We start from the raw sequence: 27,815 nt of genomic DNA on the forward strand, positions 1-27,815 counted from the left end.
TCTTCGCGAAGAGCGTATTTTCCCCTCTTTCGACGCTCTCTCTCTTACGCACTCTCCCCCCGGAGGAAGAGCGCCAGAAAAAAGGGTGGCACTTTCGCTCCCCTCTCGCACTTGCTATTGTGGGCTCTACGCGAAGAGCGTATTTTCCCCTCTTTCGACGCTCTCTCTCTATGCGCTCTCCCCCCGGAGGAAGAGCGCCAGAAAAAAGGGTGGCACTTTCGTTCCCCTCTCGCACTTGCTATTGTGGGCTCTACGCGAAGAGCGTATTTTCCCCTCTTTCGACGCTCTCTTACTCTCTTACGCGCTCTCCCCCCCGGAGGAAGAGCGCCAGAAAAAAGGGTGGCACTTTCGCTCCCCTCTCGCACTTGCTATTGTGGGCTCTTCGCGAAGAGCGTATTTTCCCCTCTTTTGACGCTCTCTCTCTTACGCACTCTCCCCCCGGAGGAAGAGCGCCAGAAAAAAGGGTGGCACTTTCGCTCCCCTCTCGCACTTGCTATTGTGGGCTCTACGCGAAGAGCGTATTTTCCCCTCTTTCGACGCTCTCTCTCTATGCGCTCTCCCCCCGGAGGAAGAGCGCCAGAAAAAAGGGTGGCACTTTCGTTCCCCTCTCGCACTTGCTATTGTGGGCTCTACGCGAAGAGCGTATTTTCCCCTCTTTCGACGCTCTCTTACTCTCTTACGCGCTCTCCCCCCCGGAGGAAGAGCGCCAGAAAAAAGGGTGGCACTTTCGCTCCCCTGTCGCACTTGCTATTGTAGGCTCTACGCGAAGAGCGTATTTTCCCCTTTTCGACGCTCTCTCTATGCGCTATCCCCCCGGAGGAAGAGCGCCAGAAAAAAGGGTTGTACTTTCGCTCCCCTCTCGCACTTGCTATTGTGGGCTCAACGCGAAGAGCGTATTTTCCCCTCTTTCGACGCTCTCTCTCTATGCGCTCTCCCCCGGAGGAAGAGCGCCAGAAAAAAGGGTGGCACTTTCGCTCCCCTCTCGCACTTGCTATTGTGGGCTCTACGCGAAGAGCGTTTTTTCCCCTCTTTCTTAGCTCTCTCTCTTACGCGCTCTCCCCCCGGAGGAAGAGCACCAGAAAAAAGGGTGGCACTTTCGCTCCCCTCTCGCACTTGCTATTGTGGGCTCTACGCGAAGAGCGTATTTTCCCCTCTTTCGACGCTCTCTCTCTCTATGCGCTCTCCCCCCGGAGGAAGAGCGCCAGAAAAAAGGGTGGCACTTTCGCTCCCCTCTTGCACTTGCTATTGTGGGCTCTACGCGAAGAGCATATTTTCCCATCTTTCGACGCTCTCTCTCTCTTACGCGCTCTCCCCCCCGGAGGAAGAGCACCAGAAAAAAGGGTGGCACTTTCGCTCCCCTCTCGCACTTGCTATTGTGGGCTCTACGCGAAGAGCGTATTTTCCCCTCTTTCGACGCTCTCTCTCTATGTGCTCTCCCCCCCGGAGGAAGAGCGCCAGAAAAAAGGGTGGCACTTTCGCTCCCCTCTCGCACTTTTTATTGTGGGCTCTACGCGAAGAGCGTATTTTCCCCTTTTCGACGCTCTCTCTATGCGCTCTCCCCCCGGAGGAAGAGCCCCAGAAAAAAGGGTTGTACTTTCGCTCCCCTCTCGCACTTGCTATTGTGGGCTCTACGCGAAGAGCGTATTTTCCCCTCTTTCGACGCTCTCTCTCTATGCGCTCTCCCCCGGAGGAAGAGCGCCAGAAAAAAGGGTGGCACTTTCGCTCCCCTCTCGCACTTGCTATTGTGGGCTCTACGCGAAGAGCGTATTTTCCCCTCTTTCGTAGCTCTCTCTCTTACGCGCTCTCCCCCCGGAGGAAGAGCACCAGAAAAAAGGGTGGTACTTTCGCTCCCCTCTCGCACTTGCTATTGTGGGCTCTACGCGAAGAGCGTATTTTCCCCTCTTTCGACGCTCTCTCTCTATGTGCTCTCCCCCCGGAGGAAGAGCGCCAGAAAAATGGTGTTACTTTCGCTCCCCTCTCGCACTTTCTATTGTGGGCTCTACGCGAAGAGCGTATTTTCCCCTTTTTGACGCTCTCTCTCTCTATGCGCTCTCCCCCCGGAGGAAGAGCGCCAGAAAAAAGGGTGGCACTTTCGCTCCCCTCTTGCACTTGCTATTGTGGGCTCTACGCGAAGAGCATATTTTCCCATCTTTCGACGCTCTCTCTCTTACGCGCTCTCCCCCCGGGAGGAAGAGCACCAGAAAAAAGGGTTGTACTTTCGCTCCCCTCTCGCACTTGCTATTGTGGGCTCTACGCGAAGAGCGTATTTTCCCCTCTTTCGACGCTCTCTCTCTATGCGCTCTCCCCCGGAGGAAGAGCGCCAGAAAAAAGGGTGGCACTTTCGCTCCCCTCTCGCACTTGCTATTGTGGGCTCTACGCGAAGAGCGTATTTTCCCCTCTTTCGTAGCTCTCTCTCTTACGCGCTCTCCCCCCGGAGGAAGAGCACCAGAAAAAAGGGTGGCACTTTCGCACCCCTCTCGCACTTGCTATTGTGGGCTCTACGCGAAGAGCGTATTTTCCCCTCTTTCGACGCTCTCTCTCTATGTGCTCTCCCCCCCGGAGGAAGAGCAACAAAAAAAATGGGTGGCACTTTTGCTCCCCTCTCGCACTTGCTATTGTGGGCTCTACGTGAAGAGCGTATTTTCCCCTCTTTCGACGCTCTCTCTCTATGCGCTCTCCCCCCGGAGGAAGAGCGCCAGAAAAAAGGGTGGCACTTTCGCTCCCCTCTCGCACTTGCTATTGTGGGCTCTACGCGAAGAGCGTATTTTCCCATCTTTCGACGCTCTCTCTCTTACGCGCTCTCCCCCCGGAGGAAGAGCGCCAGAAAAAACGGTGGCACTATCGCTCCCCTCTCGTACTTGCTATTGTGGGCTCTACGTGAAGAGCGTATTTTCCCCTCTTTCGACGCTCTCTCTCTATGCGCTCTCCCCCCGGAGGAAGAGCGCCAGAAAAAAGGGTGGCACTTTCGCTCCCCTCTTGCACTTGCTATTGTGGGCTTTACGCAAAGAGCATATTTTCCCATCTTTCGACGCTCTCTCTCTATGTGCTCTCCCCCCCGGAGGAAGAGCAACAAAAAAAAATGGGTGGCACTTTCGCTCCCCTCTCGCACTTGCTATTGTGGGCTCTACGTGAAGAGCGTATTTTCCCCTCTTTCGACGCTCTCTCTCTATGCGCTCTCTCCCCGGAGGAAGAGCGCCAGAAAAAAGGGTGGCACTTTCGCTCCCCTCTCGCACTTGCTATTGTGGGCTCTACGCGAAGAGCGTATTTTCCCCTCTTTCGACGCTCTCTCTCTCTATGCGCTCTCCCCCCGGAGGAAGAGCGCCAGAAAAAAGGGTGGCACTTTCGCTCCCCTCTCGCACTTTCTATTGTGGGCTCTACGCGAAGAGCGTATTTTCCCCTTTTCGACGCTCTCTCTCTCTATGCGCTCTCCCCCCGGAGGAAGAGCGCCAGAAAAAAGGGTGGCACTTTCGCTCCCCTCTTGCACTTGCTATTGTGGGCTTTACGCAAAGAGCATATTTTCCCATCTTTCGACGCTCTCTCTCTTACGCGCTCTCCCCCCGGAGGAAGAGCGCCAGAAAAAACGGTGGCACTATCGCTCCCCTCTCGTACTTGCTATTGTGGGCTCTACGCGAAGAGCGTATTTTCCCATCTTTCGACGCTCTCTCTCTATGCGCTCTCCCCCCGGAGGAAGAGCGCCAGAAAAAAGGGTGGCACTTTCGCTCCCCTCTCGCACTTGCTATTGTGGGCTCTACGCGAAGAGCGTATTTTCCTCTCTTTCGACGCTCTCTCTCTCTATGCGCTCTCCCCCCGGAGGAAGAGCGCCAGAAAAAAGGGTGGCACTTTCGCTCCCCTCTCGCACTTGCTATTGTGGGCTCTACGCGAAGAGCTGATTTTCCCCTCTTTCGACGCTCTCTCTCTATGCGCTCTCCCCCCGGAGGAAGAGCGCCATCAAAAAGGGTGGCACTTTCGTTCCCCTCTCGCACTTGCTATTGTGGGCTCTACGCGAAGAGCGTATTTTCCCTTCTTTCGACGCTCTCTCTCTTACGCGCTCTCCCCCCGGAGGAAGAGCGCCAGAAAAAAGGGTGGCACTTTCGCTCCCCTGTCGCACTTGCTATTGTGGGCTCTACGCGAAGAGCGTATTTTCCCCTTTTCGACGCTCTCTCTATGCGCTCTGCCCCCGGAGGAAGAGCGCCAGAAAAAAGGGTGGCACTTTCGCTCCCCTCTCGCACTTGCTATTGTGGGCTCTACGCGAAGAGCGTATTTTCCCCTTTTCGACGCTCTCTCTATGCGCTCTCCCCCCGGAGGAAGAGCGCCAGAAAAAAGGGTTGTACTTTCGCTCCCCTCTCGCACTTGCTATTGTGGGCTCTACGCGAAGAGCGTATTTTCCCCATCTTTCGACGCTCTCTCTCTATGCGCTCTCCCCCGGAGGAAGAGCGCCAGAAAAAAGGGTGGCACTTTCGCTCCCCTCTCGCACTTGCTATTGTGGGCTCTACGCGAAGAGCGTATTTTCCCCTCTTTCGACGCTCTCTCTCTATGTGCTCTCCCCCCCGGAGGAAGAGCAACAAAAAAAATGGGTGGCACTTTCGCTCCCCTCTCGCACTTGCTATTGTGGGCTCTACGTGAAGAGCGTATTTTCCCCTCTTTCGACGCTCTCTCTCTATGCGCTCTCCCCCCGGATGAAGAGCGCCAGAAAAAAGGGTGGCACTTTCGCTCCCCTCTCGCACTTGCTATTGTGGGCTCTACGCGAAGAGCGTATTTTCCCCTCTTTCGACGCTCTCTCTCTCTATGCGCTCTCCCCCCGGAGGAAGAGCGCCAGAAAAAAGGGTGGCACTTTCGCTCCCCTCTCGCACTTTCTATTGTGGGCTCTACGCGAAGAGCGTATTTTCCCCTTTTCGACGCTCTCTCTCTCTATGCGCTCTCCCCCCGGAGGAAGAGGGCCAGAAAAAAGGGTGGCACTTTCTCTCCCCTCTTGCACTTGCTATTGTGGGCTTTACGCGAAGAGCATATTTTCCCCTCTTTCGACGCTCTCTCTCTATGTGCTCTCCCCCCCGGAGGAAGAGCAACAAAAAAAATGGGTGGCACTTTCGCTCCCCTCTCGCACTTGCTATTGTGGGCTCTACGCGAAGAGCGTATTTTCCCCTCTTTCGACGCTCTCTCTCTCTATGCGCTCTCCCCCCGGAGGAAGAGCGCCAGAAAAAAGGGTGGCACTTTCGCTCCCCTCTCGCACTTTCTATTGTGGGCTCTACGCGAAGAGCGTATTTTCCCCTTTTCGACGCTCTCTCTCTATGCGCTCTCCCCCCGGAGGAAGAGCGCCAGAAAAAAGGGTGGCACTTTCGCTCCCCTCTCGCACTTGCTATTGTGGGCTCTACGCGAAGAGCGTATTTTCCCATCTTTCGACGCTCTCTCTCTTACGCGCTCTCCCCCCGGAGGAAGAGCGCCAGAAAAAACGGTGGCACTATCGCTCCCCTCTCGTACTTGCTATTGTGGGCTCTACGTGAAGAGCGTATTTTCCCCTCTTTCGACGCTCTCTCTCTATGCGCTCTCCCCCCGGAGGAAGAGCGCCAGAAAAAAGGGTGGCACTTTCGCTCCCCTCTTGCACTTGCTATTGTGGGCTTTACGCAAAGAGCATATTTTCCCATCTTTCGACGCTCTCTCTCTATGTGCTCTCCCCCCCGGAGGAAGAGCAACAAAAAAAAATGGGTGGCACTTTCGCTCCCCTCTCGCACTTGCTATTGTGGGCTCTACGTGAAGAGCGTATTTTCCCCTCTTTCGACGCTCTCTCTCTATGCGCTCTCTCCCCGGAGGAAGAGCGCCAGAAAAAAGGGTGGCACTATCGCTCCCCTCTCGTACTTGCTATTGTGGGCTCTACGCGAAGAGCGTATTTTCCCATCTTTCGACGCTCTCTCTCTATGCGCTCTCCCCCCGGAGGAAGAGCGCCAGAAAAAAGGGTGGCACTTTCGCTCCCCTCTCGCACTTGCTATTGTGGGCTCTACGCGAAGAGCGTATTTTCCTCTCTTTCGACGCTCTCTCTCTCTATGCGCTCTCCCCCCGGAGGAAGAGCGCCAGAAAAAAGGGTGGCACTTTCGCTCCCCTCTCGCACTTGCTATTGTGGGCTCTACGCGAAGAGCTGATTTTCCCCTCTTTCGACGCTCTCTCTCTATGCGCTCTCCCCCCGGAGGAAGAGCGCCATCAAAAAGGGTGGCACTTTCGTTCCCCTCTCGCACTTGCTATTGTGGGCTCTACGCGAAGAGCGTATTTTCCCTTCTTTCGACGCTCTCTCTCTTACGCGCTCTCCCCCCGGAGGAAGAGCGCCAGAAAAAAGGGTGGCACTTTCGCTCCCCTGTCGCACTTGCTATTGTGGGCTCTACGCGAAGAGCGTATTTTCCCCTTTTCGACGCTCTCTCTATGCGCTCTGCCCCCGGAGGAAGAGCGCCAGAAAAAAGGGTGGCACTTTCGCTCCCCTCTCGCACTTGCTATTGTGGGCTCTACGCGAAGAGCGTATTTTCCCCTTTTCGACGCTCTCTCTATGCGCTCTCCCCCCGGAGGAAGAGCGCCAGAAAAAAGGGTTGTACTTTCGCTCCCCTCTCGCACTTGCTATTGTGGGCTCTACGCGAAGAGCGTATTTTCCCCATCTTTCGACGCTCTCTCTCTATGCGCTCTCCCCCGGAGGAAGAGCGCCAGAAAAAAGGGTGGCACTTTCGCTCCCCTCTCGCACTTGCTATTGTGGGCTCTACGCGAAGAGCGTATTTTCCCCTCTTTCGACGCTCTCTCTCTATGTGCTCTCCCCCCCGGAGGAAGAGCAACAAAAAAAATGGGTGGCACTTTCGCTCCCCTCTCGCACTTGCTATTGTGGGCTCTACGTGAAGAGCGTATTTTCCCCTCTTTCGACGCTCTCTCTCTATGCGCTCTCCCCCCGGATGAAGAGCGCCAGAAAAAAGGGTGGCACTTTCGCTCCCCTCTCGCACTTGCTATTGTGGGCTCTACGCGAAGAGCGTATTTTCCCCTCTTTCGACGCTCTCTCTCTCTATGCGCTCTCCCCCCGGAGGAAGAGCGCCAGAAAAAAGGGTGGCACTTTCGCTCCCCTCTCGCACTTTCTATTGTGGGCTCTACGCGAAGAGCGTATTTTCCCCTTTTCGACGCTCTCTCTCTCTATGCGCTCTCCCCCCGGAGGAAGAGGGCCAGAAAAAAGGGTGGCACTTTCTCTCCCCTCTTGCACTTGCTATTGTGGGCTTTACGCGAAGAGCATATTTTCCCCTCTTTCGACGCTCTCTCTCTATGTGCTCTCCCCCCCGGAGGAAGAGCAACAAAAAAAATGGGTGGCACTTTCGCTCCCCTCTCGCACTTGCTATTGTGGGCTCTACGCGAAGAGCGTATTTTCCCCTCTTTCGACGCTCTCTCTCTCTATGCGCTCTCCCCCCGGAGGAAGAGCGCCAGAAAAAAGGGTGGCACTTTCGCTCCCCTCTCGCACTTTCTATTGTGGGCTCTACGCGAAGAGCGTATTTTCCCCTTTTCGACGCTCTCTCTCTATGCGCTCTCCCCCCGGAGGAAGAGCGCCAGAAAAAAGGGTGGCACTTTCGCTCCCCTCTTGCACTTGCTATTGTGGGCTTTACGCGAAGAGCATATTTTCCCATCTTTCGACGCTCTCTCTCTTACGCGCTCTCCCCCCGGAGGAAGAGCGCCAGAAAAAACGGTGGCACTATCGCTCCCCTCTCGTACTTGCTATTGTGGGCTCTACGCGAAGAGCGTATTTTCCCATCTTTCGACGCTCTCTCTCTATGCGCTCTCCCCCCGGAGGAAGAGCGCCAGAAAAAAGGGTGGCACTTTCGCTCCCCTCTCGCACTTGCTATTGTGGGCTCTACGCGAAGAGCGTATTTTCCTCTCTTTCGACGCTCTCTCTCTCTATGCGCTCTCCCCCCGGAGGAAGAGCGCAAGAAAAAAGGGTGGCACTTTCGTTCCCCTCTCGCACTTGCTATTGTGGGCTCTACGCGAAGAGCGTATTTTCCCCTCTTTCGACGCTCTCTCTCTTACGCGCTCTCCCCCCGGAGGAAGAGCGCCAGAAAAAAGGGTGGCACTTTCGCTCCCCTGTCGCACTTGCTATTGTGGGCTCTACGCGAAGAGCGTATTTTCCCCTTTTCGACGCTCTCTCTATGCGCTCTCCCCCCGGAGGAAGAGCGCCAGAAAAAAGGGTGGCACTTTCGCTCCCCTCTCGCACTTGCTATTGTGGGCTCTACGCGAAGAGCGTATTTTCCCCTTTTCGACGCTCTCTCTATGCGCTCTCCCCCCGGAGGAAGAGCGCCAGAAAAAAGGGTTGTACTTTCGCTCCCCTCTCGCACTTGCTATTGTGGGCTCTACGCGAAGAGCGTATTTTCCCCTCTTTCGACGCTCTCTCTCTATGCGCTCTCCCCCGGAGGAAGAGCGCCAGAAAAAAGGGTGGCACTTTCGCTCCCCTCTCGCACTTGCTATTGTGGGCTCTACGCGAAGAGCGTATTTTCCCCTCTTTCGACGCTCTCTCTCTTACGCGCTCTCCCCCCGGAGGAAGAGCGCCAGAAAAAAGGGTGGCACTTTCGCTCCCCTGTCGCACTTGCTATTGTGGGCTCTACGCGAAGAGCGTATTTTACCCTTTTCGACGCTCTCTCTATGCGCTCTCCCCCCGGAGGAAGAGCGCCAGAAAAAAGGGTGGCACTTTCGCTCCCCTCTCGCACTTGCTATTGTGGGCTCTACGCGAAGAGCGTATTTTCCCCTTTTCGACGCTCTCTCTCTATGCGCTCTCCCCTGGAGGAAGAGCGCCAGAAAAAAGGGTGGCACTTTCGCTCCCCTCTCGCACTTGCTATTGTGGGCTCTACGCGAAGAGCGTATTTTCCCCTCTTTCGTAGCTCTCTCTCTTACGCGCTCTCCCCCCGGAGGAAGAGCACCAGAAAAAAGGGTGGCACTTTCGCTCCCCTCTCGCACTTGCTATTGTGGGCTCTACGCGAAGAGCGTATTTTCCCCTCTTTCGACGCTCTCTCTCTCTATGCGCTCTCCCCCCGGAGGAAGAGCGCCAGAAAAAAGGGTGGCACTTTCGCTCCCCTCTCGCACTTGCTATTGTGGGCTCTACGCGAAGAGCGTATTTTCCCCTCTTTCGACGCTCTCTCTCTCTATGCGCTCTCCCCCCGGAGGAAGAGCGCCAGAAAAAAGGGTGGCACTTTCGCTCCCCTCTCGCACTTTCTATTGTGGGCTCTACGCGAAGAGCGTATTTTCCCCTTTTCGACGCTCTCTCTCTCTATGCGCTCTCCCCCCGGAGGAAGAGGGCCAGAAAAAAGGGTGGCACTTTCGCTCCCCTCTTGCACTTGCTACTGTGGGCTTTACGCGATGAGCATATTTTCCCCTCTTTCGACGCTCTCTCTCTATGTGCTCTCCCCCCCGGAGGGAGATCAACAAAAAAAATGGGTGGCACTTTCGCTCCCCTCTCGCACTTGCTATTGTGGGCTCTACGTGAAGAGCGTATTTTCCCCTCTTTCGACGCTCTCTCTCTATGCGCTCTCCCCCCGGAGGAAGAGCGCCAGAAAAAAGGGTGGCACTTTCGCTCCCCTCTCGCACTTGCTATTGTGGGCTCTACGCGAAGAGCGTATTTTCCCCTCTTTCGACGCTCTCTCTCTCTCTATGCGCTCTCCCCCCGGAGGAAGAGCGCCAGAAAAAAGGGTGGCACTTTCGCTCCCCTCTCGCACTTTCTATTGTGGGCTCTACGCGAAGAGCGTTTTTTCCCCTTTTCGACGCTCTCTCTCTCTATGCGCTCTCCCCCCGGAGGAAGAGCGCCAGAAAAAAGGGTGGCACTTTCGCTCCCCTCTTGCACTTGCTATTGTGGGCTTTACGCGAAGAGCATATTTTCCCATCTTTCGACGCTCTCTCTCTTACGCGCTCTCCCCCCGGAGGAAGAGCGCCAGAAAAAACGGTGGCACTATCGCTCCCCTCTCGTACTTGCTATTGTGGGCTCTACGCGAAGAGCGTATTTTCCCATCTTTCGACGCTCTCTCTCTATGCGCTCTCCCCCCGGAGGAAGAGCGCCAGAAAAAAGGGTGGCACTTTCGCTCCCCTCTCGCACTTGCTATTGTGGGCTCTACGCGAAGAGCTGATTTTCCCCTGTTTCGACGCTCTCTCTCTATGCGCTCTCCCCCCGGAGGAAGAGCGCCAGAAAAAAAAATGGCACTTTCGCTCCCCTCTTGCACTTGCTATTGTGGGCTTTACGCGAAGAGCATATTTTCCCATCTTTCGACGCTCTCTCTCTTACGCGCTCTCCCCCCGGAGGAAGAGCGCCAGAAAAAACGGTGGCACTATCGCTCCCCTCTCGTACTTGCTATTGTGGGCTCTACGCGAAGAGCGTATTTTCCCATCTTTCGACGCTCTCTCTCTATGCGCTCTCCCCCCGGAGGAAGAGCGCCAGAAAAAAGGGTGGCACTTTCGCTCCCCTCTCGCACTTGCTATTGTGGGCTCTACGCGAAGAGCGTATTTTCCTCTCTTTCGACGCTCTCTCTCTCTATGCGCTCTCCCCCCGGAGGAAGAGCGCCAGAAAAAAGGGTGGCACTTTCGCTCCCCTCTCGCACTTGCTATTGTGGGCTCTACGCGAAGAGCTGATTTTCCCCTCTTTCGACGCTCTCTCTCTCTATGCGCTCTCCCCCCGGAGGAAGAGCGCCAGAAAAAAGGGTGGCACTTTCGTTCCCCTCTCGCACTTGCTATTGTGGGCTCTACGCGAAGAGCGTATTTTCCCCTCTTTCGACGCTCTCTCTCTTACGCGCTCTCCCCCCGGAGGAAGAGCGCCAGAAAAAAGGGTGGCACTTTCGCTCCCCTGTCGCACTTGCTATTGTGGGCTCTACGCGAAGAGCTGATTTTCCCCTCTTTCGACGCTCTCTCTCTATGCGCTCTCCCCCCCGAGGAAGAGCGCCAGAAAAAAAAATGGCACTTTCGCTCCCCTCTTGCACTTGCTATTGTGGGCTTTACGCGAAGAGCATATTTTCCCATCTTTCGACGCTCTCTCTCTTACGCGCTCTCCCCCCGGAGGAAGAGCGCCAGAAAAAAGGGTGGCACTTTCGCTCCCCTGTCGCACTTGCTATTGTGGGCTCTACGCGAAGAGCGTATTTTCCTCTCTTTCGACGCTCTCTCTCTCTATGCGCTCTCCCCCCGGAGGAAGAGCGCCAGAAAAAAGGGTGGCACTTTCGCTCCCCTCTCGCACTTGCTATTGTGGGCTCTACGCGAAGAGCTGATTTTCCCCTCTTTCGACGCTCTCTCTCTATGCGCTCTCCCCCCGGAGGAAGAGCGCCAGAAAAAAAAATGGCACTTTCGCTCCCCTCTTGCACTTGCTATTGTGGGCTTTACGCGAAGAGCATATTTTCCCATCTTTTGACGCTCTCTCTCTTACGCGCTCTCCCCCCGGAGGAAGAGCGCCAGAAAAAACGGTGGCACTATCGCTCCCCTCTCGTACTTGCTATTGTGGGCTCTACGCGAAGAGCGTATTTTCCCATCTTTCGACGCTCTCTCTCTATGCGCTCTCCCCCCGGAGGAAGAGCGCCAGAAAAAAGGGTGGCACTTTCGCTCCCCTCTCGCACTTGCTATTGTGGGCTCTACGCGAAGAGCTGATTTTCCCCTCTTTCGACGCTCTCTCTCTATGCGCTCTCCCCCCGGAGGAAGAGCGCCAGAAAAAAGGGTGGCACTTTCGTTCCCCTCTCGCACTTGCTATTGTGGGCTCTACGCGAAGAGCGTATTTTCCCCTCTTTCGACGCTCTCTCTCTTACGCGCTCTCCCCCCGGAGGAAGAGCGCCAGAAAAAAGGGTGGCACTTTCGCTCCCCTGTCGCACTTGCTATTGTGGGCTCTACGCGAAGAACGTATTTTCCCCTTTTCGACGCTCTCTCTATGCGCTCTCCCCCCGGAGGAAGAGCGCCAGAAAAAAGGGTTGTACTTTCGCTCCCCTCTCGCACTTGCTATTGTGGGCTCTACGCGAAGAGCGTATTTTCCCCTCTTTCGACGCTCTCTCTCTATGCGCTCTCCCACGGAGGAAGAGCGCCAGAAAAAAGGGTGGCACTTTCGCTCCCCTCTCGCACTTGCTATTGTGGGCTCTACGCGAAGAGCGTATTTTCCCCTTTTCGACGCTCTCTATCTCTATGCGCTCTCCCCCCGGAGGAAGAGCGCCAGAAAAAAGGGTGGCACTTTCGCTCCCCTCTCGCACTTGCTATTGTGGGCTCTACGCGAAGAGCGTATTTTCCCCTCTTTCGTCAAGTCGCCCTTCTAAAAGTGCGACGCTCTCGTCCCTCGCTATTCCGCTCTTTTCATTTCCGTGGCGCGCTTCGAAAGGGCGCGAATTTCGATTTTCAATATTTTTTCACCCTTTAATGGCTGATAAATCAGAAATTCTATTTATTAAAAACGTCGAAAAATTAATAATTGGGAATTTTTTAAAAAGCATTTAACTTTTGTGTGATTAATTGTACGAGTTTCATCATATGAAATATAGTCGATGAAGTCATACGCTTCGTATCGTGGTGTGCCGAATTTGTGTTTAATTTAAAGATTATTTATTTTTATTGTAAGAGAACTTCCTTACCTATTTAATGTGAGATTTTTTAAATGTAAGCTTATTTCAGAGTTTTCGTCCATGTATAGCAAGTAAGCCTATTGAAATGTTTTCGTCCTGTGTAGAAAGTAAGCTTATTTCAATGTTTTCTCCCGAGATATTCTAATACTACGGTAAATATTTAAATTCATTATAACACTTTAGACGCCTTTAACTGGTCTCTTATTAATTAATATATCTACTTTCCTGCCACACACACAAATACCCTGGTGGTAGGTTAAAAAGGGATGTTTCAATTAAAAATAGCATTATTTAAAGCGAAAACCACTGAAAAGGTTTTTTCTTACATAAAATGAGTTCAATACATTATTAAAGGCTTTTTTTCACTTTGAATTTGGAAAAACGTGTTCAGGCGGGTATGTGGCTACCCCTTCTGACCCCTCTATTCATCTCGGACGCACGGTGACCGTCCCGCTCTCGCCAATTATCGGCTTATATCTCCCGCGCTCTTTCGCGTTAACTGCACTACAAAATTAACTTGTCGCAAAGAATATAGAAATACGTGTACAAATAACATGATAACTTGTTAGCGTAGCCATATGCTGGGCTGGTTAAGATTTTCACTCGCAAGGAGTGAAATCGGAAAAAGAAAATGCGAGTCTAGATTGTAACATTGTTGGAGAATCTTATATTCTTAGTTCTAAAATAAAAAATTAACCTATATATTTTATTATTGGAATTTTACTTATTTTCCTGTATTTCGTATTCCTTTTTATATAAGATATTATATACATATTATATTCATTATATGTTGATTTAGAAATTTTAAAGCTAAATTCAAATAATAAAACCCGTATAAAGAAAATTATATTTAAATACCTATTTATTTTTTATTTATATACAACAAAGTTTAGACAGAAATGTGCATACATTTTATTCACAATATAAAGCAAATTACTCAATGTGTTCAAATTCAAAGATATCAATTTTTTATTTTCGAACAATTAAATTTTAATTATATTTTATTGTAAAGAGTTCGTTTGGTAATTTAACAAAATGGATAGTGTTATTGATTGTGTACGATATGTTTCAATTATAAAGTCTAAATTGCAAGTTATTTTTCAAGAGAACAAGGCTATTTCATGACTGTGTGGTGGCAGTCAATATTTTGTTTCCAAACAAATTCCTATCAAATCTCTCAGAACCTCAATTAAAGCGGTTAATTTAGCAGAGGGTTGCCAAAGAAAAATTTAATTACATTCCTTGGTGGAAAGCCGCGGGTAGAAAGATAGATAAATTTGAAAAACTTCACGGTGGTTGGCTAAAGTCGTCGTTTCAATTTAAATAAAATTGAGCGCTAATGAAATATTATAATCATTTTTTGTTTATAGTGTCTGCGACTGTCTCATAAAGGTCGAAGTGATTTTGCCAGTGGTACCATACTAAACTGCATGTCAGTCGACTCAGGACGATTTGGGTTTGTGGCTATTTCTTACCATCTAATAATCTGTTTTCCCGTTACAATCGTAATCGCAACCTATCTTCTGTGGACGTTATTGGGAGTATCAGCGTTAGTTGGGATCATTAGTGTCATTTTATCTGTGCCATTCCTTCAACTATTAGCGAATACTTCCAAAACATACCAGGTAATCAAATGGTCTTTGAATTTCACTACGATACTTAGATCAGCAATTGAAATTTCTGTTAATCTTCCGAAGTTTTTCAAATCAATTTGTTTTTTTGTTAAATCATGTTATGCTTTACGAACTGTGATGCCTTCTTAAGACGAGTTTAAACTATAAGTGAGCTATTGTGAGAGAAGTGAGAACAAATAAGCCTAAATTAGGCAGAAATGAAAAAAGGAAATTATAAGAACGGCTTAGAAAAGAACGTTATAAATAAAGATACTAATATTCTTTGTTATTCTATATTTAGCGCCATGTATTAAATTGCAAAGACAAACGAATAAAACTGATGAGCGAGATTTTGAACGGAGCCCGCGTTCTGAAGATGTACGCTTGGGAGAAGTCGTTTCAGGCGAAAGTTGATGAGCTCAGGGATCAAGAAGTTATATTTCTCAAAAAAGCAGCCATTTTACAGGCTATAAGTCTACGTGTTATTCCTATAACTCCCTACTTGGTAAATAGATTTTGACCTAAAAATAACAATAATCAATTAGGCTTATAGCTTAAGCACCATCTTAGGCTCAAGTCACCTACCGAATTTTTTTGCGTTTAAATCGGGTGACAGGTTTACAATGCGTAGGAGGGTGGTTGCAAGCCAATCATTCCACGTGATCCCATGTTTCCTAACCTAACTAATACTGTTAACAAGATTGGTTAGTGAAACTAGCATATTTCTTTTTCAATTATCTTTTATCGAGTATTAAGCTTATAGTAATATAAATACAAAAAATATAGAATCTGGCCAAAAACTGTAAGTTTAAAATAAACAAAGTTATCCGAATTAAAACAAAAATGTGTCGTCTTGATGTTTAAGCCCATGAGTGCCGTGTCATGGGCCGCCAGTACACGTTGTCCAATCAGAAATTTGGTCAAGTTCTATAAAGGTCTTAAACAACTCAATTATGAAACACGCCGCACGAGGTCTAGCATATTTTATGTCCATTAGCGTGATGAGCGGACTTTGTTTAAAGACATTTATGAATAGCCACATAAAGAACTTGTTTAAATTTCTTATTTACCAAATTATACTGGTGGATAAATTAAGACGTTAACCATAATTTAATATCTTAGCATTCATGGGCTAAGACGCAGATTTTTTGCAGACGACACATTTTTAATCCGGAGCACCTTGGGAATTTTAAGCAAATTTTTTTACCAGATCTAATATCACTCATAAGTGTTTGAGTCTAGCCGCAATTCCAGAAATAAAAGACCGCCAAAGTTTAATAGAAATTTAGCTTGGGATACATCAAAAACATCTTGAATAAATATACGCTCTCGATAAGATTAATAAATATGAATCATTCCAGGTCAAATCAACCAGGTCCATACCCCTCAAGTTACCGATTTTGATGAAATTTGGTGAACAGGTGTAGTTATGCATCAAACCAACCCCTGTAAAGCAGAAATGATGAAAAGGTTTTTTGAGGGGAGTTACAGGACGAAATGTATTTTGGCGGTTTTCAAAATGCCAGTTGCGCTTTAGCTATAAAATCACTATAACTTCAGTTTGAAAAGTGATATAAATATGCCTAATTGCTTATTTTCAAGGTAATTAATCAATTAATGCCCCAGATTATTATTTTAAAAAAATTTGAAAATTTGAAAACAAATTGAAATTTGAAATTTGGAAGTCACCTATTCGTGGATACCCAAAATAGCTATATTTAGAAAAATTAGTTTTTGGCTTGTATTGACTTATTTGATCACATTACGTAATCTGTAAAAATATTTTCTTGTGTTTTCTAGTTTTAACGAAGTTACAATCAATTTACCTTACCACCGCGCCACAACCAATTTAATTTTTTTGGGGGGGATTTTTAAAATTGTATTTATTTTCCTTGTGAACAACCAAATTTCCTCGTATTTTTTAAAACTTATTATCAGTTCCCCCAATGTGTACTCCTGCTATATAAACACTTAAATATAATTGTTTCATTATTTATGGAATTAGGGGCAAAGTTTACTCCACCGCATATTTTGTTTGTTGGTTTCAAATAGCTTATTAACAACAGACTTGTATAGTACAAAGTTCACCATAAAAGAGGGATCTGTAGGGGGGTAATAAACGGTAGGTCTGCATGCGTACGAGAAACAACAGAAGTACGCTTCGAATGACCTTGGCAAGGAATCACTATTTTTATTACGTAGCGCGCCTGCGCGGGTTTTTTTCAAAAAACATTTTTCAGTTTTAGTTTTGATTTGGAGCGTCACTTTGGTGTGTCTCTTCACGACTTTGTTTACTGGCGTTAGAAGTCGGTCAGATTTTTTGTCTTCATACAAATTAAATTGTGAAGATAGTTTCTCAACATCGCGATGGATATTTTAAAGTGTTATTTTGGTGAACTAAACGATGAAGTTTGTTTTAAAGTTAAAGAACTAAATGAGGAGAAAAATCGAAGCTTGGAAATTAAATACTATGGAAGATCAGATTTCACTTCAGAGGAAGTTTTGTTGATTAGCATCAGAAGTGGACAAAAAAAGTGGCCTAATATTTGTCAACTGCACACAAATTCTTATTTACATCACTATGAAAAAAGACAACTTATATGCTGTGACCCATTACGAAAACACAAGACAAAGATAAAAACCAATTTGAGACCTGTAACGTTGGATCTACATTATAAATCTAAACGACTTGAGCTCGAATCAAACTTACTGCCTTTAATGAAACTTTGCACAAACTGCGTAAAGTTAATATATCATATGGAACCGACAACTGCTTTTGAAGACACTGATATTGATCAAACACCATCAAGCCTCGCTACTGATTCTCAAGGAACAGTTTCCACAATGGATGGAGTTATCATGGAAGAAGATAACTCTCAAACTCTTTTCAGTTCACCTAAAACCCCAGTTCTATCCAAAGTCAACGAATCTTTAAAAATAATCGGTGAGTCACCCATGAAAAAGAAAAATCTCATGAAGGTGAAAAGTTACCCTTGCAATAAATTAAAATCTATTGAAGCTGTTTATGAGAAGGCATTCGATGAAATTAGAGGGGTTTCAGTAACTGACACAGATGAAAACGTGATAGCGGAACAAAATTACTTGGATCAAATGATTAACCAACTAAAACACAAATTTAATATATCAGAAAATAGAAGCGATAAAATTCAAGTTTTAACTGTATTACCCAAAGGATGGAGTGCCTCCAAAATCCAGCAAGAATTTGGAGCGACAAACTACATGATAAGACGTACCAAGAAGCTTGTGGAAGAAAAAGGAATCTTGAGTACACCCAACCCGAAACCTGGGAAAAATCTGGATCAGAATACGGTGGATAGTGTGAGGAATTTCTATGAAAATGAGGAATGCAGTGGGCGAACTCTTCCAGGCAAGAAAGATTTTAAAAGCATCCGTGAATTTGACCAAAGAGTACACAAACAGAAAAGACTCATTTTGTGCAATTTAAAGGAACTACATCAAATGTTTAAGTCAATGCACAGTGAAATACAAATATCCTTTTCTAAGTTTGCCGAATTAAGACCTAAAAACTGCGTATGCAAGTTTCATCAAAATGTGAAGTTAAAAATTGAAGGTGTTAGGTTATGGGAACTGACGAAAGACCGTAGCTGGCATTTGAAAAGTTATAAAGATTGTTGTCTGTGTCAATCCGACGGAAGACTGTTTTCTGAAAGAATGTGAGGAATGCCCAGGATTTTACGAACTCAGAATTATCGAAAATATAATTGATGAGGAAAGTATTGACACTGTCACCTTCAGACAATGGATCAACGTGGATAGAAGCACTCTTGAAGTTATACAAAAAAATTCTTTAGAATTTGTGGATGAACTTCTTGAAAATTTAGAAGAGCTTTTAACGCATGATCATATTACAACAGAGCAATCGCTGTATTTACAACAGAGAAAAGCGTCCCTAGTTCCAGGCTATGCCCTCATCATCGGCGATTTTTCTGAAAATTATACGTTTATAGCGCAAGACGCGATTCAGTCTTTTCACTGGGCATCGGATCAAGCCACTCTCCATCCATTTGTTTGCTATTACAGAGAACACATCGGAGGACCATTAAACCATGTTAACTATGTTGTAATATCTGATAGCATAAAGCATGATGCTACAACTGTTCACGTGTTTTTAATGAAACTTATTGAGTTTTTGAAAAAAGCTTTAACTGGGTTGCGGGGAGTTGTTTACTTCTCAGATGGTGCTCCTTCCCAATATAAAAATTTCAAGAATGTAACAAACTTATGCTACCATGAAGAGGACACAAATGGAATAACCGCTGAATGGCATTTTTTTGCAACTTCCCACGGCAAGGCCCTTGTGATGGCCTTGGAGGGTGTGTGAAAAGACTCGCAGCCATGGCTAGTCTAAATAACACCATTATTCTAAATCCAGAGCAACTTTTCACGTGGGCCAAAGCAAAGTGGCATTCAAATGAAGAAGGACTTGACAAAATATCTTTTGAATTTGTGAGACAAAATGAAATAGACGAAAAGGAAAGCACTTTAAAAGTTCGTTACGAAAATGCTCATCGGATTAGAGGAATTAGATCTATTCATTCAGTTGTACCGATAAAAAAAAGTGAAGTACAAACCAAAATAATGTCATCCTCAACTAAATCTACGACAGTTAAAGTCCAAAAAGAATCTGAAAGTCACATTTTACCTTGGTCAGATATTCGTGGGTTCATTGTTGCGAAACGAGACGGCAAATGGTGGCTGGCATTAATTTCAGAGAAAATCGATGTCCATCAAGAGCTAGAATTATGCTTTCTTCACCCTCATGGACCAGCTGCTTCATATCGTTACCCTAATGAAGAAGACCGAGGACGGCTTCTCCGTAGAGATGTCCTGGTTATTGCAAACCCTACTACAAAAACGGGTAGATTATGGAAGTTAACCGCTGCGGAAACGAAAAAAGCTGAAAAAGCACTAACTATAAGTGCTAAGACTTTGTAAATTCTTTAATCATAAAATTGATTTATCAGTACTATACAAGTCTCTTGTTGATAAGCTATTTGAAACTAACAAACAAAATATGGTGCGGTGGAGTAAACTTTGCCCTTAATTTCACAAATAATGAAACAATTATATTTAAGTGTTTATATAGCAGTAGTACACCTTGGGGGAACTGATAATAAGTTTTAAAAAATACGAGGAAATTTAGTTGTTCACAAGGAAAAAAAATAAAATTTGAAAAATCCCCGCCAAAAAAAATTAAATTGGTTGTGGCGCGGTGGTAAGGTAAATTGATTGTAACTTCGTTAAAACTGGAAAACACAAGAAAATATTTTTACAGATTACGTAATGTTATCAAATAAGTCAATACAAGCCAAAAACTAATTTTTCTAAATATAGCTATTTTGGGTATCCACGAATAGGTGACTTCCAAATTTCAAATTTTAATTTGTTTTCAAATTTTCAAAATTTTTGAAAATAATAATCTGGGGCATTAATTGATTAATTACCTTGAAAATAAGCCATTAGGAATATTTATATCACTTTTCAAACTGAAGTTATGGTGATTTTATAGCTAAAGCGCAACTGGCATTTTGAAAACCGCCAAAATACATTTCGTCCTGTAACTCCCCTCAAAATACCTTTTCAGCATTTCTGCTTTACAGGGGTTGGTTTTATGCATAACTACACCTGTTCACCAAATTTTATCAAAATCGGTAACTTGAGGGGTATGGACCTGGTTGATTTGACCTGGAATGACTCTTATCTTTTTAAAAACAAACCTATATAAGGTATAAAAAACGATATCGATGAAAGTAAAGATAAGATTATAACACAATATTTGAAAACATTAAATTAAAATTAATTTTTAAGATACTATGAATCTGTATTATCAGAAATTATTGAGTAGATTGGTTTATAAGTTCGTTACTCCAACAATTAGCAACATAATTTAATTCTGTGAGCTTTGTTACTTATTGGTTAAGTTAAGATTGGTTATTTTGGATCAATTCTTCAAAGAGAAAAATACGGATGGGCTTTGTTTTGTATTATTGTTTAATTTTAATCGAGAGTTTAAGCTAAAAATTCGTAAATTAATGTTTATCGATTTACCTAAATAGCTTTGAATGAAAACTATTGAACTATTAACAAAGTTATATTTTCGTCTAATTGTAAACAACATATTTTACAGGGAGCGTTTCTATCTTTCACGATGTTCGTTTTGTTGGATGATGATAATGTCTTGTCACCTTCAATTGCGTTTACAACTTTGCAGATATTAGCAGCAGTCTCTGCAAATTCTTTCCTTTTGCCTAGTTTTATAAATGATCTATTAATGGTAAACCTCATTGTAGAGTACTTTTTATAATGATTAAACTATTAATTTGTTTTCCTTTTTAGTTAAGGGTTTCATTCAAACGGATTAACGGAATTCTGAACGGCAGTGAAATAAAATCATACGTTCAAACTGGCCATTCAAAACATACTAAGAGCACTGGTAAAATAATTGTTATTTTTCCACTTATAATTGCTTTTTTATCAAGAGGTTCTAGGATCGTTACAGAAAATAGTGAGATTAAATGTATGGTAACAAACGTTATTACTACCAATAGCTGCCTAGTGGTAAAACTTTACAAACACCACAAATTAAAGCTTAAGATGTGAGGTTTGTTTAAATTAGTAAATTTGTTGATTAAAGTAATTCAAGTCGTACATGTAAATAAATTACCAAAAGAGAAGTGAAATATTGAATCTCCTACCTTAATTAATGTTCGGGCCAAGTACCAAGGGCGTATTTAAGGGGGAACCCCCCCCCCCGAAATGCTGATGACGGGGGGGGGGTTCCTAATAAAAATCAGTGAAACTCCCGTCAGCACCCCCCCTTGAAATTTTCCCTCAAGACCCCCTGAAAGAAAATCCTAAATACGCCCTTGCCAAGTACCTCTGTTACATAGGCTTATTTAAGGCAGCGATAATATCAGTTGTAGGTCAATAAGGGAAACTAATTTTCTTTCTTAATATTCTGGTTTATTTTTATAAAAATTAAGATCTACACTTACGATATATTCCATCGTTAAGTAATATGGGAAATAAAACTAAACTTTACAATTATTCTTATAATCACTGACTGTCTCTCATCTCGTTCTTTCTGTCTTCTCTCTCCTTGAACCACGTGACCTCCCCTTTTTTTTTTCTAACTTAAAAAAATGTTCTATTACTCTATATCACGCCATCTAGCGAGGAGAGTCTACAACGGCTGGCGGGACTGTCCCTCCGTCCGTAGTACCACTAGTAATTGCTTTTCTATCAAGAGGCTCTAGCATGGTTACAGAAAATCATGAGATTATATGTAATGTTATACAAACGTGATTACTACCTATAGCTGCCCATTGGTAAAACCTTAAAAATTCCAAAAAATTAAAGTTTGAGGTGTGAGGTTCGTTAAAATTAATAAATTTGTTGATTAAAGTAATTCAAGTCGTACATGTAAATAAATTCGAATAGTAATATTTCTATTGAAAATATAAAAAAATTGTAATCTGAAAGTGGTTAACAACGGAAAAAAATCATAACACCATTTGTTTTTTGCTAAAATCTATCGTAATTATTTTATGGTAAATGGTAAAAAGAAAAAACCAATAACACGACAATTATAAATATATATTCTTAAAAAAAACATACAAGATTCTAGAGGGAAAGCTATTATATGGGATATACGTTATAATTATAATATTAATTTATTGTTTTGGATTTACAAAATTTGCTAATTGTGCAAGTAAGGTTTATCGTTTTAGTTTTAAATCGTTAGATATTACCTTACTGGTATGAAATTGTCCGTTGTCCAAATGTTTGTCATAATTTACTGCAAAAAGGAATGGATGTTGATAATTAGAAGGGGGCCAGCAAGTGTGGCTACACTTTCTTTTATAAGGGGGGGGGGTTGTATATCGTTAGGTCCTGGTTTGACTTTGCGAGCAGGGCTTCCACATTTGATATCTAAAATTTCTCTCTTGCGATTATTTCATTAAAGGAAAAATCCCATTTTCCCCTTTTTTGAATTGGAAATTCCCATTTCTATCCCTAGCTATATTTCGGAGTTTTCAATGCTAGTTTGTTTAAATATTCAGTTACATTCTGAAAAGAATTCCAAATATAAGGTTTTATTTATTACAAAATTACTAACATTTGAATAATTTTGCCGAAATATATCCTCAAAAGTCACAAATGGATATTTAGATCATGACTTTCATTACTATCTAACGCAATGAAATTTTTTTACATCTGTGACTCATAACATATCCATGGATTAATATACAATTAGAGTACACTAGAACTGTTATCAGAAACGCTAAAAAAGCCCTTTCTTCCCAATAAACACTTTTCCCTCATTTCCCCTCGCGAAATACCATTTTCCCTCACTTCCCGTTTTCCCTCTTAAATTGCATTATTCCCTTTCACCATTTTGGAAGGTTGCAAAATCCCGGAAAAGGGAAAATTCCCCGCACGTGGAAGCACTGTTTGCGAGTGACTTTCCAACAACAGAGTAGGAAAGCTCCAAGTTCAAAATATCGACTTCTTCATCCAAAACGAGGACTGCTTCAGGATGCGATTCGATAGAAGAAACTAAATAATAATATGGTCCCATCCAAAAATATGCCAAATCCAATAACAATACACCCATGAAATGATCGTCTTTGTAACACCGTTTTTCGCACAGAGATTTAATAGTTCACGGTTTATACAAAAAAAGTGAAAATCCGAAATTGTATATGCTTGCATTTAAAGGAGGTGAAATATTTCCTGATAAAAGGAAATTGGTCCTAAGACTTAAGTTAACTTCTAACAAGATTTATTTTAGATAATTTAAAGGAAATTGGCAACTGCCTTTTTGCTCTATTTCGAAATTGATTAGTTGCAAATCCGTGATTAATAGTTAAGAAGTTCGTTTTCCCTTAATTCGAAGAAAGGAAGTGAAGTGCCTTTTAGTTAAAAGCGTTTTTTCTATTAAAATTTTCCCTTTTTTAAGGGCGCATATGGGTATATGGGTTTTATTTAAAATAAATTGTTTATGCGCTATTAACTGTTTTATTTTGAAGCAATCGAATTTATTGACGGATATTTCACTTGGGATTCTTCGTACGAGCCCGTTGTCCATGGAATAAGTCTGGAATTTGAAAAAGGAATTTTGGCTGCTGTAGTGGGAAAAGTCGGATCTGGGAAAACTTCTCTGCTGTCGTCTGTTCTTGGTGAGACTGAGAAATGCCGTGGAGAGATCACAGTGAACGTAAGATAAAAAATTCGATTCTTATTGACTTCATGGTCATTCCCTGACAGAATGTTGCACAGTGTCACCCCAATCTCATTAGATTTAATTAAGAATTATTATATTCTATGACTTTACTCTGCCTTTATCAACGGCACAATTTGATCACGATAAACAATATTTTAGGCTATAGACTAGCTGCTTGAGTGTGCCCCAAAGTAGTCTCATGCCAGGTGAACGGAATATACATGCTACGGGTTTAGCATTAAAATAATGCAAAATTTCTTCGTTTCGTTTTCCTTGGAAAGCTCTCGAACGAGCTTCTTAATTTGTGCGGCCACAAGGCAATTGGCATTCAATGGAATAAAGAAAGTCTACAAGGGGGCATACATGAGCTATCTTAAAAAAAAGTCTTTAAAATATCTAATTTTATTGAAATAACATAAACTCTTTTTCGGTAATCCCGCACCATTGCCTCTGCCCTCAGCGGGGAGTCTAGCATTCACTCTTTGAGTTCCCGTTATGGAGGATGGAGCTGAAAGGGGAAAACCAAACATGGACGCGCCCAGTAAAATACCGCGAAAAAGAGTATATAGGTTTTAGAATTCTGAATTGTCGGTTTCCTTCCAGAATGACAAAATTTATTATAACAGAAACAAGCCAAAACGTTGACGGCTAATCGTTTTTTAAAATGGGATTGGTGGTAAGCCGGAGAGTTTTGGCGTAACAAGTTGCTATTGTGGTTTTGGTTGTTAAGCCTGGTCGATTAAAATAAATCCAGGGATAAAACGATCCTTTCATAAAACCTGTGGCAAATCCGTATGCTTTGTAGTTAAAACAACACTCGTGTTAATTACATAGGTTCTTAAATTAGTAATTATATTACATGTAGCTATGTAATGCACGTTTAGCCGTCTTTCTCTGCTTAATAATGTCTGAAGTCTCTTTAATCATTTAAATCTTTGCAATGCAAAATAGAGTTGAACTCGAGTAAAATCAAATCAAGTTTCCTATGCTGGTTAACCACAGTAGAGGATGACTAAAACTTAACACTTTTTTCCAAGATGGCCGCCAAGATGGCCGCCAAAATGTCGTCAATTTTTTTTCCAAAAAACCGGTTTTGACCTTGGGAAAAGTCGAAAAACATATTTTGGTTTTAACCCTAAATTTGACCTTGACGATGACTTTTGACCTCGACGCTCGACCGCTGTCCACAACCCCTAAGCCTCGGTCTATCACCCCAACAAGTTTGGACACGATCGGACAAGCTCGAACCGAGATATCGGTGGTAATGTTTGACCCCCCCCCTAATTACTTTCGTTCATTTACTTCTGGTTATAATTTTTTTTCCATTTTTAGCAATTTAAAATGCTAATTAGTTAATTTCGAGATAGGGAAACAAATTCGCGACCTTCGCTTTATAGCCTTGGCAAGTTTTGGCCCCACCCAAAATACTTTAAACAACTAATAAACGAGTCTAAACTGGCGATAAAACTATATCTATAAATAATAATTGTTTTTACATTTAAAAACCAAAGGATATGTGTAAGCGCAAGACGTCTCAAAAGTCGAGCTCTTTAAACGTTAAAAAAAATGAAGTTATTTATGGGGAAACCAGAATTTAAATGCAAATCTCCTGCCGAGAACCCTTGTTATTATGAACCGGCATGTCGTAAACACGCGTTTAATATTATAGATAGTTTTAACTTTAGTGTTAAATGCTGGGTTTGTCAAGCTTTATTTTTGGAACGAAGAACGTTTAAGATGTATTTGATGAACCATTTGACATCTAGTCATTCTAATAAAACACTTCTTAATATTGACGTTTGCGATTGCTCTCATTCAAAACAACCGGAATATACAACCGAAGAAGAAATATTAGACGATCAAATTATTGATTATTTGAACGAGTTTAACGTAAAAAATCAAGAGTGGTTAGACAATTTTGTTAATGATAATGGAACCCCAAAGAAAATTCATCGTAAAAAAAGACGATTGCTATTAAGACTGAAGATAGTTTAAATTCAACAATGAAACCAAACGTTGTATTTCCACCGGACTTTGTAATGCCGTCTGATGAGCAGATGGAAGCTATTATCTTTTTTCAAGAATATTGTAAAAATAATCAAATTTTAAGTCTTAATCAAGTTGAAACGCCCATTGAGGTTTTGGAAAATCTTGAAAAAACTTGTCAAATGATTGAAAATATGTGAATAAATTTGTTTTTCTAATAAATATATTGTTCTTATTTTTCCTACGTAAAAATAGATATTTTAACTCTTTCGTGTTAAGGTTCACGCTAAATCTTTTATTAATATAAAACGAGATGTCGCCCAACTAAAACTGTCATTATAAAGATGTCAAGTTTCGTAGTATTTCTACCTTCGAACGCATCACCCGATATTTACCCGGAAAATACACCTTCTACCTTTAAAGTACAGTTATCAAAACGTTTAAATTTTAACAATGAAAAATGGGCTTGTGCATTAGCAGAGATAATTCTTCCTGAAACTTATTCAAATATAACAAAGGAGTATTCGCATTTCCAAGTAGGGCACGTGTCAGATGCTATTTCACCCGAAGAAAATCAATGGGATTATATTAAAATTGAAATTCCAACCAAACGTTACGAGGGTGATGTAGACCGAAATAAGAACACTATCCCTACATCTCTTCAAAATAATATACTTAATGAGTTTGCTAAAAGTATTGAGGCCAATAAAACACTTAAAGGAAAAATTCAAATAAATACGGTAAAAATAGATGAAAACGAACCTAATTAAAAATTAAAAATACAGTTACAAAAAGATGTGCAAGTAAGAATTCCGCAAGCATCGCCCTTAGCTTCAGTCGACAGTGATTACCTTTCAAATTATCCACTCTCAAATCACGCCAAAAAAATTTCTTTAACTTACGCAACAAATTTTATTGAAGTTCGAGTGAAAAAAGCGTTAATTGTAAATAAATTTCAAGAAAAATATTTACCACGACAAATTCCCGTAGAAGAAATCGACGAATTTCAACACAGAAGGAAAAATTCTAATAATCTCTCAATTCAACGGAATGGTAGTTTACGAATGGTAATGAAGTTTTCTTCACCCTTAACCAATATTCAAAACATAATTATTATTGGAGAATATGAGAACCGATTTGTCATTAACCAAGAGCGTCAAGTTACATATATTACGGAATAAAAAACAAACAACGAGGACAAAGATCGGTTAGTTACCTCGTAAAATAGTAGTTGTAAAGATGTCTCGAACTCACAGTCTCTCACCTAAACAAGAAGTAGCGGTAATAGGTTATGTCAACCCATCAATTAAAATTTATCGACTAGACACTTGCGCCGAATTTGAACTGAATTTGGAAGCCTGGCAATCTCTTTTTACATTCGAAAAAGAAATAACGGATTTTTTTGAAGATCAAGTTGCAGGTTTTCACGCGTGGCTCCCTCTTGAAGGTTCAAAGATAAAAATCGACTGCTTCAAGGGACAAAAAGAAAAGCTTGTAGATGTACGGTCTTACGCAAGAGGAAAAAATAATTTGTATCATCTTTTTTATTCAACAAATTATGGATTTACTCTGAACCAAGCAGCGTGGAAAAGATTGAAGCATTGTAAACATACAATTGATCAAGATATTAATTTAATTTTGTCAGCCATAAATATCATGCATGATATAATCATACATGAGCTTATTAACAAAATGTTTGAAATTACTGAGAATTGTGATAATTCTCACTGTAAATCGGCAATTACTCACGATCTCTCTTGCAAACACGGGTTTGGAACAAATTTTGAAGACTGAGTTGAAAATATGATATTATTAACTATTCCACAATTAAACTACGATCATATCGTTGTAAGATTTCAAAAGGAATTTGATCTTGACCCCTTAGTAGAAGAAAGTCAATTATATTTTGATATTGTGCAAAATGTTTCAAATTTAAAAGGTAATTTAATTTACTAAAATAACTTTTACTATAATCGGAAAAAGAAATTAAAGTTTTTCTCCAAAAACAACCAACCGACACTCACAAAGAGAGTACCCGAGGTGTTTATTGCCGATTTTGTTCAAACACGGGCGTAATGTAGATCTATATGAAATATGAAATTTCCCAAAAGGAGACGTTGCACTACCCATTCGATTTGTTATGGCAACCGAAAATGTTTTTGATCACTTAAAACAACAAAATCTCCATTTAAAAAAGCATGGGATTTTCTCGGTTTCACAGGTTCCTAGCTACGAAAATTTTGAAAAATTTTGAAAATCACGAAATGTGTAATTTGGACCACATTTAGGTAAATTTCATCAAGTTTGGGTAAATTGAAACATTTTAAAGGTAAATTTGTAACAAATTTTGGGTAAAATAAGGAAAAAATCTTATTTTTGTTTTAACAA

General features: G+C 43.2%; 1 protein-coding gene across 1 annotated transcript in view; it reads left to right on the forward strand.

Annotated features, from left to right (window-relative positions):
- LOC149961985 (ATP-binding cassette sub-family C member 3-like) overlaps positions 1-27,815 on the forward strand; it is a 150,912-nt gene that overhangs the window by 89,088 nt on the left and 34,009 nt on the right. The window contains exons 10-14 of the mRNA XM_090163917.1: positions 13,931-14,185; positions 14,475-14,678; positions 20,343-20,489; positions 20,552-20,648; positions 23,248-23,435. Coding sequence (XP_090020043.1) covers positions 13,931-14,185; positions 14,475-14,678; positions 20,343-20,489; positions 20,552-20,648; positions 23,248-23,435 — 891 coding nt within the window. The remainder of the gene's footprint in view (positions 1-13,930; positions 14,186-14,474; positions 14,679-20,342; positions 20,490-20,551; positions 20,649-23,247; positions 23,436-27,815) is intronic.

The sequence above is a fragment of the Leiobunum rupestre genome, chromosome 1, assembly GCF_980474605.1.
Source record: "Leiobunum rupestre chromosome 1, qqLeiRupe1.1.hap1, whole genome shotgun sequence".
NCBI classification, from domain to species: Eukaryota; Metazoa; Arthropoda; class Arachnida; order Opiliones; family Sclerosomatidae; genus Leiobunum; species Leiobunum rupestre.